The following is a 19,754-nucleotide window of genomic DNA, read 5'->3' on the forward strand; positions in this document are numbered from 1 at the left end:
CCTCCACTCTCTGAGAGAAATGAAGATAAAAAAGACACAGGTAGTCCAGTAAAAAAGAAAACAAAATCTTTATTATTTTGTCTAGAAGAAGAGGCTGTTTTGGAAGGAGGTGTCAGGGAAATATTGGAGAGGTAAAAGCAGCTGAGGAATAGGGCGGAGTCAAATAGACCAGAGGTTGGGGCTAAAACCTGGATTTTCCGTAGTTATGCCAGGGCTCCCATCGGGTCCCAGGCAGGGAGTACAATGGGTTCCTGTTGCATCACATCCAGGACATCAGTGGACAGGTACCTCTTGTCTACCACCACCTCATACACATACTCAGAGAACCAATCATCTGTCATGATCAGGTAACCTAAAGAGGCAGGTGGGGAAGAGAAAAAAAAAATCAGTTAAGAAGTCTGATTAGATTTGTTTTAGTCTGAAATGATGGCAGCGGACTATGAAAATCTTCTCAGCGAACTGTAAGGAGGGAGAAGAAAACATTTTCAACATTGTTCCCGTAACTAGTTTTACAAGCTAATCTGTGACTGAAATGTCAAGGTTACATGATAACCATGCAGGACTATGATACATAGTATAAGGTCTTGGATCAGGGCTAAGATGCATCTCACTGTTGGATGTTCGAAACATCTAAATGTGGTAACACTCTTTGTGTCAGCCCTGCTCTCAGTGCCTCTTCTCTCTCCAAGGCTCTGAGTGTCATACATACATGTGTACACACACACACACACACACACACACACACACACACACACACACACACACACACACACACACACTTCATAACTTATTTCTTATACTATAACTTATACTAAGACATTAGATTAAAAATGCTTTAAACATGTGTAGATCATTATCAATATAATAAATAAATAAATGGATCAATCTCAATAAACAAGACCTGGAACGTCTCTGTGCCACACAGTTTTAAACATTACAAAAAAAGAGTGGTGCTCCTCAAAATCTGAACATAATCCTGTGTAAAAACATCCCCCATCTTAGATGCTGTTTTTTTCTCCAAAAATGTGAACACTCCATTCTTTAAATAAGTTTTTGCTAAAATAGTAGGATTTGAGGGAAAAGTCTGAAGTCAATCTGTCTGCACACAGAAAGCAACAACACATTCTTTTAGCTAGAAATACTTTGATTTAAGAACACTCCATGTAGCTAATCAAACCTCTTCCACTGAAAGGGGAGGAGAAGGGAGTGTTGCAAGGAACAAGTCAACAGAATTGTCAAACATAATGTCTTTGCACGCATATTTGAAGTGCTGAAAAGTGTTCTTTATCACTAAACTCTATTGTTTCAACAGGCAGAAGGGTGGAGGGGCGAGAAGGACCCCCGCCCCTCATGGTTCACACTCCCCCACCCTATAATACAGTGTTCAACACTCCTGCTATCACCTCTGCACGCCCACTCTGATAAAACAAAACAATGACTGTCTCTCTCTCCCTCCCTGTGTGTGTATATATGTGTGTGTGTAGGCATGCAAGGTCAACATGGCCAAATCTGAGTTGGTTATGAAAGCATACCTTGAACTTCCACTGATGGAAGACATGTTGGGATAATCTAATCTCTTTTTGGAAGAGGACACAGCCCCATGCTGAAATGATTAATTAAAATGAAAGATGTCTGTGTGTGTGTGTCCTCTTTGTAATTAACAGAGACTCAAAGTTATATGAAACCAGAACAGCTCAAATCTGGAACTGAACTGTCACATACTGGAAGCTGGATGAGACCTGGAGGAGTTTGTTATGCCTCAGTTCGTACAACCACATCATAGACTGAAGTCAAGTTATTTTACTCTTCTTCTTCCCTGATGCCACCTCCCACTCTGTCTCTTCTTTTCCCCTCCTCATGTGTTCAGAGTTGAGCAAACGAGAGCATCCCTCCCACTGTCAGGCTGACTTATCGAAGACGTCAGGGTAACCGCAAGAACGTGCCACAGTTACAAACAATGTATTGGGGATGGCGTGTCAGGGTGTGTGTTGTGTATGCGTGATCTTCCAAGTACGCAAATCTTAGGTGGCATGTTGCCTGGTTCTCACTGTGGCGTCTGTGTGTGTGTGTTGTGATTTTCCCGGAACCAGCGTGTTGGGTGGCATGGTGGCGTGTGTGTATGTCTGTGCGTGTGAGTGAGTGAATGTTGGGTGTCATTATTTGTTTTTAGGGATAGGCTGACTGTCCCGTCTCAGAACAGATGGATGTAGTGTAAGCAGGGGGAGTGTGGAGCAGCCATCTTGCTTTTCAGCTTCAGCAGCAATCCTCAATATGAGCATTTTCGCCTGGTGCATTTAAAGAAAAAAAACATTGGAAATATGGAAGAAATTTTTTTTACTCTTGGCTGAGGTGAAAAAGTTATTGTATCAATAAAAACGAAATGTGGAAAGGCGAGTTTGTGGTCTGACTGGAGCTATTTCAAGTACGTCATCTTGTTGTGCTCTGCTTCCGCAAAAGATTAATGGCACCCGCCCAGACATCAGCAACACCAACTATTTATCTCAATGCATCCAACTTCTATTTGCATGAAAAAAATCTGCAGATTTAAGCCTGTGGTTATACCTTGGGGTTTGATATGTTTCAACATGAAAAAGGAAGTGGGGTGTGACTCCTGTATAGGAAAGAACTTGATTAGGTATATAATTTAGGCTTATACATAAACCTGTGAAATAATTTGACACTTCACAGCAATTAATTAAGTGTGGTATTTTGATATGAAGAAATGTGTGAATGTATTTATTTTTGATTGGGAAGCGTACACCCCCAGAACTGTGGTAAGAGGCATTTTTCACTGAATGTGAAATTGAAAGGTGACGAAGGGGCAGACATGTAACTGTTGTTTGGGTGCAAAATAATGGCAATAGATTAGAGGCATACTTAGAAGCTAATGAAGCATCTCCTCCCAAGAATCTGTTACGTCTACGACCAAGGAAATCCTTCCATTCACATTAATATCATCATCTTGTATTTATTCAACAGCAGAGTCACACTGGTAGGAAATAATCATTTCTCTCTCTCCATGTCAAACTCATTCAGAGATCATGACAAATGTTAGGGAGTCAGCCTCAGGCTAATGTCCTATCAAATTAAGAGTAAAAACCTCAGAGCATGTTGCCAAGCATTTGTCTAAAACGGTGTAAAAGTATGAGTTATGGAGTGAGCAGAGTCATAATAGCAGCTGTGTGAGGAGGAAATAGAAAGTTAAACCTCTCATGAGAGACTCCGTCAGGGTTAGCAGGAATATTAAAAGGCCTGAAGGGAGACATTAAACCAAACCTTATAAACACACTCCACTCTTTCCCTCTGCTCCTCGGCTGTTACCACTATACTTTCTCCTTTGTGATCTTTCCAAAATCATCTCTACATCTACTTGCCTTTGTTTTTTCTTCTTTGTAACTGATCTCTACCTGTACTACACCTTTATTTCTGTTTCATATCTCCTTTCTCCTATGTGCTTTCTCCCCTTTTCTCAGCTTGTGCCTCTTTTCCCCCTCAGCTTTTGTCAAACAAGTAAAGTCCCTGGATTCCCGAGTGAACTCAGCTCCTCAAATGTTTGTTCTCGATAACTTTATTAATTTGGCTGTGGACAGGCTGGGGGCCCTGGCCTTCCCCATCTGCTGGTGTTTATGGAATAAGATATGCGTGAAATACATTTGATTTGACTGAGGGGTTTTCACATGTTTTCCCAACAGTCACTACGGTTTGTGGGTTCAAGCAAATATTGTGAGAATGTGTGTGTCTCACTGTGTGTTCATATGCTGTACTGTCTATGTGTGTGTTGCCAGACGATGCATGACTGACCTGAAATACACTCCTATAATTTGCTGAGGAATGTCAAGCCCAGAGATGGAGGGAGAGGCAGAGAGGGTCAGACAAAGATGAGAAACAGAGATGAAAGGAGGAAAGAAGGAATAACAGCAGTAGACAGTAAAGTCTGGGACAGTGGTGTGGAGTACCTACTGTGCTAGGGGGCCTGTTGTGTAAACACAACCTTACTTATTTAATGACAAACATCTACAATTTATCCTGATGATCAAACTCCGATATAGTTATATTCTGCACCAGTCTAAAGGCCTCGTCACACCAACGCTTAAAACAGCCAAGTTTAATTGGCAACATTCATTCATTCATTCCAACTAAACCATCAAAACAAGTGAATTTGCTTGCAAAATAAATCTGCCCTTTTTTTAAACATCTAGTCAAACCATGACCATCAGCAAGCGGTCTTGACAGTGCTGACCTTTGAGAGAACAGAAAATTGGAGAGTCCAACATGAACAAATTGTAGTAAGAAAGTAAGTAAACAGCACAGTACAGAGAGAACAGAAAGAAGCCCGACGAGGTAATGTGACTAGTGCTAGTATGTTACTGACTAGTTACAATGGTTCACTTGCTTATTCTGTTACTATGTTTATGTAACTGGACCCAGAGGCTTTGAGCTAAAAAAACAAAACAAAACAAAACAAAATACACACACACACACACACACACACACACACACAAGGGCCGCTGTGCCTGTGCGCATGTCTGCAAGTCTTTATCAAACAGGACACAGCCAATTACAAGTTCATAAAGCAGCAACACAGGGGAAACATACAGTCTAATCCTGTTCATAATTCAATAGACAAAAACAGGAAGATGGTGCTCTGTCAAGAGACACTGTGGTGTGAGAAAGATGTGAAAGAGAGATGGAGAGGCAGTGGACTTTGTTGCAAAAGTATGTATATGGTTTTATGACCAGACCCACATGACAGAAACTTTTTTTTTCAACCAAAAATCAGAGCCATATGAAAGAAATCACCCTATTTCTCTGTGGCTTCATATCTGATAATTCATTAATGGTTAAATGCAAAGAAAAAAACATCACACCATAAAGCAAAGGACTGAAGTAGTGTTTATGATGTGTTATGTGTTACCTTTGTTTCCACGGTCATCACCCCAGGAGTTTTCCACCCTCCACTTCTCATAGCCTTCTTTCCCATCCTGAGAGAGAGGGAAAGATAGACAGATGAAGAGATAAGAATGAAAAGCAGAGACAAGAGGAAAGAAAAGTGTCCTGACAGCTGGGGTTACTTATGAGGGGGAAATTGACAGTACTATGAAAAACTGCAGCCGATTAAAGCAGCGTAAACATGCAGTGAGGCTTTGATGCAATAAGCCCTGGGAAATTCAAACTGTGTGTACTTCTGTTGGTCTGCTGTACTGTATGTTTGCACAAGTTTACAAAACGGTCACACACCTGTACTGCTTTTTTTTTTTTTTTTTTTTGGCGTACCTTGTCTGTGACAGCAGTGAGGATCATAGCGTGGGTCATGAGAGAGTCTCCATATATCAGTCGTTCTGCCTTTGAGAGGTTCTTCACTGAAACTCCGAACACAAGCTCATGGTTGAACCTACACACAGACAGACACACAAATAAACACATTACACTATATTCTCTCTTGAAAAGGAAGTTTTAAACACTGTCTTTGGTATAAACCACATTCTGATTACATCAAGGGAAAAAGGCAAAGACATAATTGATTGTTAACTTTCCAACGATCCTAAAATATGGCTCAAGGAGGGGTGCAGAGGGAGAGGTGTGATAACCATAAAAGGCCAAAACAGCCTTCACAAGCCTGGGATTCTGTATGAGCTAAAAATACAGTTCACCTTTTCATTCCTTTCTTTAGCATGACTGTAGAAATGAGGCTCCACTAAGCCTCATCCTCATTCCAAATATAATCTACTTGCACAAGAAAAGATCTGTCTGAAAGATGAGCTTCAGCAGAGATGGTACCAGACACTCGGCACCATGCTGGTTTGGTTCAGCGGGCAAATTTAAGCCTGGCGCCAGCAACTCAGGCACAGATACTGCTGCACCTGGAGGGCAAAGATAAGCAACTTTTCCCCTGTATAGAGACCAACACCTTATGAGGGCAGACAAGGTCTGGTTCAGTCATGTGAACCCCACCATAAACGTGGCAGAGACAAGATTTTGCTACAACAGTGCCAAAAATTAGTGGGACAGTTAACTGGTAAATTTGATTTTAAGATAGTTATCTTACATTTAGAGTAGATGGGTGCTAAGCTGGTTGATGTTGAGCAATCTCATGCATTCCAGAGTTGTAAGATTCAGCATAGTGACATAGGCAAAAAACACTAAATATTCAGTGTGTATTTTTTTTATTCACTCATCAAATTGTCCTCAAAGAACTGAAGCAATTAATTATATTTTTTTTACTACCATGTCTTACCAGAAAACACACCTCTCTTGAAGCTCACTGCAGTATGAAGGCCAAAATTTTACTGCATCCCACCCCTACTACATTTTAAAATTAGGAAATATTCAAATTAAGATATTAATAAATTCTAATATCTGATTTACATGTTTTAATAGCATCGCAAATAACTTGTAAACTATTTGGAGAATCAGGTAAATCCATTTTGCCATATTAAAATCTATGGCAATAGATAGATGACATACCACAATTCATGCATGACATCTCATTGGTGTTTGGGATTTTTGTTACATTTTTCATGATTTTCATTACAATCAAATCATTACAATCACGTAACATAACACACCAGATGTCTCTATACTCACACATTCATGTCATTAATGCCCAGCTTGCCATGGAAATGCTTCCCAACGTCACAACCAAACCACACCGCCTGGGGAGAAAAAAATGAGGAAATTCACAGGCTCAAATTCACACACTTGGGACAAAACTGGTGTGACTGTAGACACAACAGACCTCGCCCTCTTTGATGGAGTCTGCTGCAGCCTTTTTAAGCAGCTGGATGGGCTGGTTGTTGTACAGAGTGCTGCGGCCCCCAAACATGTTACCCAGGAACTCAACACTGTACAGCTTCCCGTATGGGTTCTGGGGTCGAGGGTCATTCACAAGGCAGACCTGAGGAGAAGGCGTTACAACACTAACTCAGAAACAGTACACCTTAGAAACATAAGTTTCACATTAGTGACCAATAGCAAGTTTTATTGCCAATCTGTTGTGTATAAAGGCCCACATACTTTGTCCTGAATGTTGTATAGGGGTTTGACATGATCCCTGTAAAACTCCTGGGGGGTGAGGGGTCCCATGCGATGGAAGTTCTTGTCCTTGTCTCTGTACTCCCAACAGATGGTCTCAGGAGGGCTTCCTAGACAAACGCTGGCCACCCGGAACACCTGCATTGCAATTCACACTGTGAGCATCAACTTCTTCACAAAATGCACTCAAACATTACTAATCTGGGTTTTATGCTAAAATCATCTCAGGCTCAAAAAAAGTCTTAAAGTGATGACAAATTAGACACACACATTTCTGATATTGCCTGCTCTAACCCTTCTTTGCATTTGTAGAAAAGGGAACCACCATCAGTCAAACTGAGCAGCAAACATTAGTTCTTCCTTGTCTTAGAGAGGTTGTTGGAGAAGAAATCCATTTTATCGCTCTTTTAATCCCTTCATCTTCATGTCCCCACATACACTCATCCGTCAGAGCTTGGGCCTCTCTCAACTTTCCCTACATTTTCCCCCTTTTACCCTTCCTACGTTGCTCCCCTCCCCTCCATTTTTTTCATATCCCTCTATTTCCCCATTTGCACCCCACACACTTTCCCCCTCCCTCCATGTGTGTCTTCCTGCGGCGCTGAGGTTCAGACTGAGTTCCTGTGGGCTAAATCGGGCTGTTTGGACTGGGCCATCTGTCAATCTGGCCCTTCTATCCTTCGATATAGTTATCTCAAGAATTTCCCCCTTTTGCTTTTCACCTCTCCCATCCTCTGCTCTTGTCTCTCAGGACTCAGCAGATGCTTTTCCTATCAAATCCGATTAAGAGGGGAAGAGAAATTAAGATGAAGCGCAGTTCATTGTTGGTTTCAGATAAAAGAAGACAGTGACACATTGGTTTGACAAAAAGCAGACGCACACGTACAGTGGGTCTCCAGCACAGTGTGTACTACACATAGAGTATTGTTCTGATTGAGTGGATGAATGGTCATACATCACACTCACCGGTTCCACTATGGGTGTCACAAAGGACAAATTTCCATAAGAATTTAACACACCATTTTTATTGACTAACCTCTACTGATATCCAGACAAATTTAACTTCTGTCTGGCTGAATATAGAGCTGACGGGGGGATTATTTTTGGCCCTGCCTGGAGAAATACAGCAGTATTGGCAGCAGTTTCCCATGCTTAGTCAACACATATTAAATAACCCTACATAAAGATGACATTCTTGCTTTTGGGTTACTAGACACTGAGCCCACTGAGGCTGCTATTCTCACCCCAAACGCACTGGGGCACATGCTTGCACACAGACAAACACAAAAATGCATAAATTCAGGCCTGGCTTACACAAACAAACAATCCCTGTCTTCATCACAGAAATGCGTAAAAGTCACAGAAGTACAGACACACACAAAAATACACACATGCGTCGAGTCAACAAAGGCATCTGTTCAACCTCCTAATTTTACCACTTTGTTTAGACTGCCCTGTGTGCGAGACGACATGCCAAGGTGTCCATCCCCTTGTCTGGTCTGTGTTTGCCCAGATGCCCTCAGTACCTTCCCAAGACATCTCTGCTACCCCTTGACCCCTACCCCCACCCACCCATTTCTACTCATTTGTCTCTTTCTTCCAAGAACAACTCTGCTCTTCCTGGTAACTTCAAACCTTTCCACTCACTTTACAGTTGTCCTCTCAGATGCCCCAAAACATACTGTAAGAATCTCCCTCAATACCAGTTCAGCTGCGCACCCACACACCATGCCCCTGGCAAGGCAAATTAAGTAGGTGTGAGGGAAAGGCTGGGCTGACAGAGAGACCTCAGTAAGAGAATAAACAGCCACAGTGACATGAGAGTGAGGATCAATATTGAAACACCTGCCGCCTCATGACAGATATACATGAGTGACAGAGGAGGAGGGAAAAGGTGAGAGGGGTACAGAGTGGAAAGAATAGGGAGGCTGACAAAAACAGGTCACAGATTAAACTGTGTTTTTGGCTGGATAAATTAGGTAAATGTATCCATGTCTCAGGCTACATTCAGTTTGCTTGACTTTTAATTCAACACTCAATAACTCCTTTCACAAAACACTGGGAGTATCAAAAAATATAACAATGAATACTGATCATACTGTCCTGTCAGTTAAATTATTATGGTTACATTTTAAAACAGAATACAGATGATTTCAGCCCAAACCCACAGTGTAGGCCTCAACTTCTTCAACCACAGGCGTTACTCATAAAATCTTTGTGTTTGGATTTTAACTTCAAAGGCCATCTCATTCATATCTTAATATTCTAAACTTCCGAACTGTTAACAAACAGCTGAATCCTGAAACCTGTTAACGGGCAGGTTTTCCCTCAACTCATCAGTCTCTATAGCAGAGGGTCCACCTCAGGTCTGTCTCACTTCAGTGACATAACGAGTTTGCGTGTCTTGTTATAAACAATAAGCTGACTGCCTGCACGCCATTGGGGCTAACATCGGCTAATGTTTGATAGCATCTGTGCTCCAGTGTTGACCGGCTGGCATCCCTCTGCATGTTTATTAGTTTTACGTGACCCAAACAAACAAATCACTGGGATTTAGAAGTGAGACCAAAATATACAGTAAGCAGACCAAGCCAATAGCAAGAGACTTTAATACATCTGCATATACTGATAACCTTGAGCAAGGCGCTTGAAATTTTCTAGATTATGGTAGTGCTGTGCACCCTGAGTTCAGCCTACATTCTTTCCTGAACTGTCTGTGTGGTCCAGACAGCAGTGACATTGTAAAAACACTGCTTACTGTACGTTCAATGTATGCAGGATGTTTAAGTTTTGGTCACTCTGCTGAAACCATCTGAAACTCTCTGCCTATCACGTTTGATTGTGTGAGACAAAAAAAAAAATAAAAAAATTAATCACTATGAATTTAGACCAACTTCCAACTTTGGATAAAACTTGACTAACACCTCAGTGACTTTAACTTCACAAAGGAAAAGAGTGTGATTAAAAAAAGTGACTGTGGCATTTACTTTTTTAGTTTGTTGCATTAAAGGCATTTAAAAAATGATCTGTAGTCACTTAGTGGCAGAAGGAAGCTGAAACAGCAGTTTCCTTTGCTTTTTCACTCCAGTTAAGTAGTGAGCACTGGTCAATCTATTGGTTTAATGAAGCAATGAGTGCACCTGTTACCAACTCAATCCAGTTTTATTGATTTTGATTTAATGATGATTTGAGGAAAACATGCCCCTCATTGCTGCTCTGAAGTGAATTTATAACTATCGTCTAGAAGCTGGACTTGTGAGCATAAGCAAATGACACCATGCAAACAGTTTGGATAAAAATGAGCGAGGTTTTGATTAAACTTTCATGTTTTGTAAACAAGCAACACATGTGGCCATTGTTAAATTCTAACAATGGTGCAAAGAAATTCAGCGGGTGGACAACTGGTAAGACTATCCTTTCAGCCCCTAACAACGACACATGCACAGGAAACCCACCCACATCGAACAACAAAATCAACCAAGCCAACAGACAAGCAGCAGCAAGCCTCTGAGCTCCAGCAAGAAAAGTCCTTCTGTGAGTTGACGGCTGTCTCATAAATTAGACTTGTCTTGAGAATCGCTCTCTGTGCATTCTGAGCCAGGACCAGAGCCGCACATGGTGTTTCTAATTCCATGACGCAATGGAGCATGGAAGGGCTGCAGTTGTGGTGTGAGGGATACCATCTGTGTGTGTTTCATGTGTGTAAAGTATTGCATGTACATGTATAGTTACCGGTGCTTTTATTTGTGTGTGTATGTGTTGCCAACTTGTCCATGTAAGTGATTGTAGAGGAGCGGTGACACACACCAGATACAGCATGAAAAAGAAAAACTGGCTTTCAAACTCTCTGCATTCAAAAATGCATTGCACAGATACTAACAGCGTCTATAAAGATAAACTGCTTTAGTGCACTGGACTACTTTGCTCATTCTTACTGCAGGTGCAGGTTGTTATTGCCAAGGTTTTTAGACAAATGTCATGTGTGCTCGGTTTTAATGAATGTGCCTGACCAGTGTTAACAAAAAGAATAGATTCTTGACACGCAAAGGGATTTATTTAAATCAAGCGCACCCCACGTAGAGTAAGTGGAAGCAGAGACGCTGACCCTGGGTGCCTGTGATGGGGGAGTGTGTGTGTGTGTGTGTGTGTGTGTGTGGTGCTGGTGTGATGAAGACCAGGGCACAATCACAGCCGCCACATAGGAGAGGGTGGACAGCATCACCTCCACACACACCAAAGTAGGACTGACACGGCACTTTGATCCTGAGAAACACATGTGCACGCATAGATGCAAATGCACATGAATAAGTAGAGGAAACACTCGTTTCCCCACTTGTAAGAGTCCAAGAAAACCAACTACGTAAGCCTATAAACACACGTGGACAGCATGACAGCATGTCCACAGTTTTGAACACAAGGACATGTACACATGGACAGCAATGAAGTCGTCTGTGAAAACACCTCTGGTAGTTTGAGAACCTAATCTGGACAAACAGTTCCTAGAAGTGCTCTGATGTGATAAACTTGAGATGACTGACATGCTGTTGGCATGCTCTTAGCGTGTCAGTTATCTTAAGTTTATCACATCAATCCTAATTTACAGAGTAAATATGTAACAATGTTGTTGAAGTTAGAGGCCATATGCCAGACCAGTACAAATCATCATGCTGATAGTTCAGGACCACACAGCTTACAACCACTGTAACATATTCAAATAAAGAATGATGTAATTCCACAACAATTCTGGCATTCATCTGTTTTCACTTATACAAGTATTTTCAGTGCTGATTTAGACTAATTTGATGGAATGATTTTAAATTTCAGCTGGTTTTTAAAAAACACAGATCCAGTATACAATACTGTAGTTTGGAATTACCTTAAATTTATGAATTATTTATGTGGGGTTACACTAAGTAAATGGTGTTACAGGACATTTTTTTCTAGACTGACTAATATGTGTCTAGTTGTTCTAAATGCAGTCTGCTTAATTCCATACAAGTGATGTTCCCTGCAGATGAAACAGACATTTATTCACTTTTGATATCGAATAAATCATCTACAGATATACCCAATTTACTGGTCATAATTTCAATGTTGATCCCTTACCAATGGGTAATGTTTCATTTGACTCATTATTTCAATAACTTTTTCTACTAAAGTCAGTGTTCCACTGTAAATGATGGTTTTTGGGGTGATGCTGGTCAAATGTGTTTGCAACAATATCCTTGAACTATTTGGCTCTCTTTAACGCTGGTCGTTCTTTTGACATGACTGAATCCTCCATTACCAACGGCCGTGACAGCGTGGTGTTTCACAAAACAAACCACTTCCAGGTGGACAAACAAACACACTGACAACCCTCCGCCCCCACCACACAATGTCATGCAGTGCAGTGGGAGCCGTCTTTGCGGTTGCACAACATATGTTTGTGTGTGTACAAGTTTTTGTGTGAGTGTATGTACGGTGATAGCTGGGCATCCATGGAGGCCACTGGGAGATAGAGGCGACTGTTTAAACAAGCAACCATCCAGCAGCACAATACAACCAAACAGCTGACAACAAAGGCTGCTTAACCAGACCCCTGTACTGTGTGCAATCATCTCAATAGGAGGCTGATTGACTGACTGGCCCCTCATACATTCACTCACAAACAAACACAAACACACACACACACACACACACACACAGGAAGCAGGAATAAAGGTTCATGTGAATACACACCTACACAGCTTTACCTGTTGCATACACATAGTGTCATGAATTATGTGTGAAGTGTTATCAAAGTGTTTGTTTACATGTGCATGTTCATCGTCCCCTTAGGGCAGATTACATTGTTTTGTTTTGGAGGTGAATTAGTCTTTCCTGTTCATCAGCTGATGCTGTGTATGAGGCTGTTCCATTACACAAGATCGCTATCTCTAACTTTGTGACACTGGGGCAGTGTGCAGGTGTATTATTATTTTTATTTTTTTGGTGCTTTTACTCAATGTAGTCCAGAAATGACGTATGCACATTACACATGTAAATAGGTGCATTAAGCATTCCATAAATAAGTGAGATTTGATATGTGAATATATTGTCAACAGTGATTATCATTCCATGTATCATTAAAGACAAAGACACCTCTAAAAAGAATGGGGAAAAACAGTTCTTGGCATGTGCCTGTTCCAGTGCCATCTGATCCTTCAACTGATAACTCTCTCATAAACATTTATATAGCATTAGGATTTCATAATATAAAATAATAAATACCTCTATTTGGTTTAGGATTTTCAAAGGTTTTTAATGATAAATATATCAGCATAAAATTGACCCCTCCTATTTGGGCTGTAGATCACTGGCACTTACCATCAAATGTCAAAAAGTGGACAGCCAAAAGCATCCCTAAATTACTAAATTGCTCATTTTAACCCTGATCTTACCACACATTAACAGTTTTAAACTGAACCTTGAACCTATCATTCTAACCTCATCCCATTTTGAGTATCACTTCAGCCTCCACATTGCTCCTCTCATATAACTATTATTTGACAGCCCCCTCTTCTGGTTAAAATGGAACAATGTAACAACATTACAGAAGGTGTAGACTATAAAACATCTTCTGTCAGTTATTCAATATGTATGTACACACTAATCTGAATGTACTGGTGTGTCTTTAATAAATGTAATCCTCTGTCATCACACTATATAATCTGCATTTTTCTAGCAAATCACTTCAAGAGCCATGAAAGCAGAGGAACTAATCTAAGAACTAAAATTCCTTTTTACGCATTCCTCTCTGCATTTCTGCTGCCTCTGAGGATTAAGGAAAACAGACCAGTGACAGATCAAAAATGACAGCAGCATTTGAGACGCAATTTTTATACACGAGGAAACAACACAGAGCCATCCTGTAGTTCTCTGTATTTACACTGGAATGATTCTGGTGTTTGGATGGTTGTAGTGAGTGACTGAAAAGGAGACTAAAAACTTTTTTAAAACAGGAAGAAAGCCAACTACATAGCTATTAATGAGTAAATAAACACAACAAGAAATGCCTATCCCTCACGCTAATATTGATACTAGACTCACCCAGTACTTCTTTAATTTGTCAGTAAAGCTTCACACAGCTGCAAGATCTCTGTTTGGTCAATCAGCAACTTTCAGCACCGCAAATTCTGCCCTGAGAGTTCATGAACCTTTGGAAAGTACCACCCCCCGGAGCAAGGGCTTTTTTAACAACTGGAATTTATAATACAGAAACTAAAGTTAGACCTTAGTTCCTCCAGTCAAGTATAGGTTATGGTCCCAAGTTCCTCAAAAAGTTCTCCATGAAAGTTCCTGTGGTGGATATGACCTACATAAAATATTCTACAGGAAACAGCTATGTGTGCTCTTTCAGTCTCACCTCCTCTATCATGGTGTCCAAAGCATCAGACAGCTCAGCTTTAGTAGCATCACTTGCCACCATGTTCCTCAGTCTTAGGCAGTATTCTCTCAGCTGTAACACGCAGTGAAACACAAACAGTCAGCACCGCTTCATCAAATATATGATTTACTGGTATGTGAACTTGATTGAATAAGCTTGAAAAGCAGGAAATGTGTAAATGCACCTTATGATTGAGGATATCATTCATTCTGCGTGAGGCCTCTGAGCTGTGTGACTCTGGAAAGCATTTCTTTGGAATGACGCCATACTTTTCTGTAGAGAGGACAGTATAAAACAATATTTTTAACCCAGTCAGATAATTCTGATGTTCCACCTGTTTTCTTCTGTTAGAGGCTCAACACAGTTCATTATCCTAATAACTAAGTACCTTTGTAACTGCACAAATTACACAGTTAAGTCTTATCCTTCAACATGAACTTTTTGTTAGTGTTATTATGTATCGGGAAAAGGAGTTGAGAAAACTAACCAATGAGGTTGACCAGCATGTCCCACTGTCCTCCATCATTGGTTGGATTGGAGAGCAGGAACTGGACTAGGCGTCCGTCCACTGGCTCATTCCTCTGTGCCGTCTCCACGCAGGCTTGGAGGAAGTAGTAGCAACGTTCAACCTGTGGAAAAGAGAACAAACACGACTGAGAGACATGGAGGGTAAATATAAGTAGAAAAAAGGCTACCATCTAATTTATGTAATGCAGACATTTATACTTGAGACAGGCAGTTGAGTTAGACTTAAGTCACAAATATGGGGACTTGAAAACTGACAACTGTGACACTTCAGCCTCTTTTGTCCCAAGACAGTAAACACAGCGGTCTAATTATATAGTCAAATGAATCGAAAAGACTTGGAATATGCAGCTTTGTGGGAAAACAACACTATAAACACAGCTTTGACAGGAAATTGTAAAAATTCAAGTCGTTGCAATGGTTAGTGTTTAGAGGTCTGAAAGACTTGAGAGACGGACTCTACACCTCTGATGTAATATAGTGAGTGGCTGGGGGGGGGGTATATTCATTGAGGTCTACATTTATGGGTTCATTATTTAGGACTAATGTTACAGTTAGTATTAGTCCCTACGTCTTGCATGTGTATTCATAGTGCAACCACCATCTGCCTAAACACGCGGGAGAAAAAGACATGAGGCCAGAGAGAGTAAGAGACAGGAGAGAGATAATAACAATTAGGGAGGTGTCACTGTGACGTAGACCCGGGAAGAGCAAAGACCACAACGCACAAAAGACGGTTTTAGCTGGACAATGACTGTATGGTAGTAGGGCGCTGCATAATAACACTGTACGAGTGCACATACGTGCACATGCAGTGTCCTGACAGCAAAACAACAAAAACATCCACCAGAATGTTGCAATACTCATAACTAAAAAATGGAAATAGCAAATGAAGGAAATTAAGATACTGGAAGAAACACCTAAACATATTACCAAATATACCTTCAACAAACAACAAGGCAACAAAAAAAGCAAGTTAACAAGACAAAGTCCACAAGGAGTGAAAAACCACACTGATGAACAGAAAACAGACAGATGCTTTTGTGCCTTACCTTGTCCCAGAAAAAGAGATAGGACTGACTGAACTCAAACTCCTCTATGTTAAACTTCTTCATGAAGGGAAGTCGCATGACGTTGAGGCACGAGAAGATCCAACATCTCCCTGAGTGATAAAAAAGAAAACAGAGACAGAGTTTGGGAAATATGCAGGTTTGTAAGGACTTAGTGCATGTCTGTACCAGCACCAGTGGCCCTGCTTGTGTTCACAGGCACAAAGGAATCTCTATATATTCACTATCACTCCTAAACCTGAAAGGCTGGAGTCACTTGTTCATTAGATCTCTTCACCGAGCAACAGGGTTGTACCTGACTAAGAACTAGCTGAATCAAATTTTCCGGTTTAATAATCACTGTGACAAGTCTATCAAATGCATGTGGATTTCCTCCAAATCTTCCTGCAATTTTTGAGACTGAAGAAAGTTTCATGTTTCTGTGGGGTTTTTTTTTCACACCATGCTGAAGTATGTGGAAACTAATAGCTGTCCATGAGGGTGGATATGTGCATTTATCAGTTTCAGACCTACAGTCTGCTTTGGAACATGGTCAGCTTGGGTTGTCTTCAAGATGCTCAAAGTATATCTATTTCTAGACAGTTTTTTGAGACATTTAGTCTATTTTTGAGGAAAGAAACACCTTTGTAGCCTACACTATATCCACCAACACACAATGAGTGGACCAGCTGCACCACTCACCCTGGTTGTGAGGCACTGAAGTCCACATACCAAATCAGTTTTCAGCCAGAAAAAAAAATGTAACTTAGATTACGTTTTTTTAAAGGTTTTACAAAAGTGATGATGACAAAGATGTGCCAACAGAGAGACAGGTGTAGTTGGTATATGCTTAAAAAACAGTGGCTTCCAAATTTCATAAGAAATGTTTCTTGTATGACTCAAAGTGTACGAAGGAGCGCATCAGAATTTACAGAAATGTATATGAACACATATTATACATACATTCCATGAAATGGAGAATTCATTCTTTCAACATCTTAAGTGCTAAAACAGAGGATGCACACCTTGATATTTACTGGACCGATATTGCTGGTTATCTACACTCACAATCTGTCTATAAATCACTTCTGCAACACTTGGCCACAAAACAACTGTGCAACACTTCATCAGAGAGATTGTGTATCCATCGTTTGTGATGCATAACTGCAGTCAGTGAATATTTAAGATAAAAATATCAGTTAAGTTGGTCACTTGTGTGGCGGGAACAAAATGCATCATTGTGCATCATGATTGTTGCTGTTTTACATTTTGTCCTACCTGAGTTTTTCTGGTTGGTGATGGGCTTGCCCTCTGTGGGGATAGAGTGCTGGAAGATGTGCACAGTATCCTGGACAGTCTGCCGGTGCAGACAAACCTCCAACGGGTCGATGCACGTTGACACATTCTGGGCCAGCAGGTAGCGTGGCTCGGCCCGCAGCCGCTTGAGGAAGGTGGCTACCTTCTCCTGACTAAGACCTGGAGGGGCAAGAAGGGAGAGATAGAGAGAGGGGGATGCAATGAAAAATATAAATGACAGGAAGAGGGAATAGCAGAGTGAATTAGGAGAGAAGGCAGGAGGGAAAGTAAGCACAAATAAAGTTAACTTGTAATAGGAAGATGTTTAGCTAGACAGCCAGACCTATGTCTATACATTGGAGGAGGAATTTCCTACTGTCCCACTTCCCATGACTCATCTGTGCACTTAAGGCATACGCACTTTCCACTTAAGATCTGATTTATGAGCAGTCACGCACTCAAATGTCACAATAATGCCTGGAAAACACCAGATCAATAGTCATAAACTGACAGCGCATGCTTTATCGAATACTACAACTGTCTGGCACATCCTTTTTTTCCATCATCCATGCAGAGATGACGATGGAGAACAGTTTATTATGGACATCGAACGCAATTATGATTAGAGTTCCAATAAAATCTGAAGGGCAGACTTGGAAAAGGGAGAGAACGGAGCAGCAAACAAGGAAGAAATCAACACTGCTTTCTAGTAGTACTAAAAGTGGCCCAAGGGAGATGAGAGCTGGTACCACTCATCTGGCTCCATCTGTAAGAGGAACACACTGGAAAGCTTGTCTAGTCCCTCTGGACAGGAGAAGGAGGGGCGCACACACTTTGACAGAATCAAACTGGCACCGGTGTATGGTTTGTAATTCCGTCAAATAATAGTGTAAAGCAATTAAACATTGAGAAGGACATTGCCTAGTCATGCATGCTGCCTAAAGTTCGACCCCTCTCTCTCTCAGCTGCATTCTGTTATTTTCCATTGACACAAAGCTGAAATGTACTGACCGCCACAGATTAGGAAAGTGTCAAACTTCATTAACTGTCATGCTCTTATTATCATGGAAAAAAAAGCAGAAGCAAGCCTAAGGCAGAAAATATTTTGAGAGCAGGCTTGCATGAGGTCACGTGCCACCATAGAATTTTGTTTGACACTGATGAGTATGACTAGATAACGACAGGGAAATAGTAAGGTGTGAACAATCAGCCTGCAACAGAGCATTAGCTGATAGCTTTAAACTGACAGCGGCTTTCTCAAACACAACATAAATAGAGTGTACGTTGAAGAGCAGATCCTGAAAAAGCTGAGCTTAACCAGGGGGGTCACTCAGTCAGTTGGCCTGGCATGTTATTCAACAAGTAAGGGCATGAATGGTGAGGACACACATAGAAAGTGGCTTTCTATGGAGAGGGGCCAAGCACAGGCAGGCGGGGTGACCTGCAAATTTACACATCACTGGTTATACAAGTGGCTTTATTTAAGCTAAGCACTTTATTATGCCCATCACTGCTCCATGTGCAAAGGGCTGGCTGAACTACAGCTGGCATGAAGGAGGTTCAGCAGACAAGTTCAAAGATCAGAGTTTTATGACATCAAGAAAAAGAGGAGGAAAATGCAGTACATATTGTATAGAGGAGGGCAAGTCGTTAACGCGGGTCTCAGATATAACTCGAACTAAGCCCAAATCTTTGCCAGATAAAAAAGTGTTATGAAACCTGTGGTCAACTACAATGAAATCGAAAAAAACTCGATCTCAACTGACTTGGTTGGCTAAAGGTTAACTTTGACAGCACCAGTCATTGTTAAAAATTAGTAAAAAGAGTGGTGAAATACAGGCGAAACTGTCCTCTCACCGGGTCAAAACTGCCCCTCATAATGAGACCCCACTTAAAATGAATCGCTCCTACTTTTAAGAGTTTGACAGCTTCTGGCACTTCCAACTCTATTCTCCCCTAGCTAGCTGCTCATGCTAACATCTCCAGTTCCTGAAGCCGACTCTAGCTTTTAACGAACGAGTTGAAGTGTGTTATCTTCCCGTGAGTGCAGTTTGGATGTCGGCACCTTGCTGACACTCTATCGGGATGAACTGCCAATCTAACTGAGAAAACAACGGCAAAGTCATGCTAGCAAACTGGCAATGCTAACGCAGCGCATGCTAACTTAGCCTGTTAGCTCCCCTCAGCTGTCATTCTCTGGCTGCCAAATACACACTGCACTCAGACTGCCGGCGACACAAACCACCGTGACCGAAACAGGAGAAAGTGGCACCCAACTTACCAGTTTCCATGTTCCCGAGGAGTTTGAGTGGCGTTGTCTGTTTTCCTGAAAAGTCACCGGCTCTTTGTTTATCTCATTCACTGATAGTCAGTCAGTGTGATCACAGGGTGCGCTCGTTTGTGGACTCGCGGTCGGTCTTTGACGTGGTGGCAGGGCGGAGTTT

At 41.3% G+C, this 19,754-nt stretch overlaps 1 protein-coding gene across 1 annotated transcript; it reads right to left on the bottom strand.

The window, feature by feature from the left end:
- Positions 1-44: 44 nt before the first annotated feature.
- On the bottom strand, positions 45-19,754 carry blmh (bleomycin hydrolase). Its single transcript, XM_018698865.2, has 12 exons — positions 19,592-19,754; positions 17,293-17,490; positions 16,018-16,127; positions 14,928-15,069; positions 14,625-14,713; positions 14,420-14,512; positions 7,015-7,170; positions 6,737-6,895; positions 6,586-6,653; positions 5,275-5,392; positions 4,916-4,982; positions 45-352 (listed from the first exon to the last, which is right to left on the bottom strand). The coding sequence occupies exons 1-12, from the start codon at positions 19,599-19,601 to the stop codon at positions 204-206; spliced, it is 1,359 nt and encodes a 452-aa protein (XP_018554381.1). The 5' UTR covers positions 19,602-19,754; the 3' UTR covers positions 45-203.

Source organism: Lates calcarifer, linkage group LG21, assembly GCF_001640805.2.
Source record: "Lates calcarifer isolate ASB-BC8 linkage group LG21, TLL_Latcal_v3, whole genome shotgun sequence".
In the NCBI taxonomy this organism is placed as follows: domain Eukaryota; kingdom Metazoa; phylum Chordata; class Actinopteri; family Centropomidae; genus Lates; species Lates calcarifer.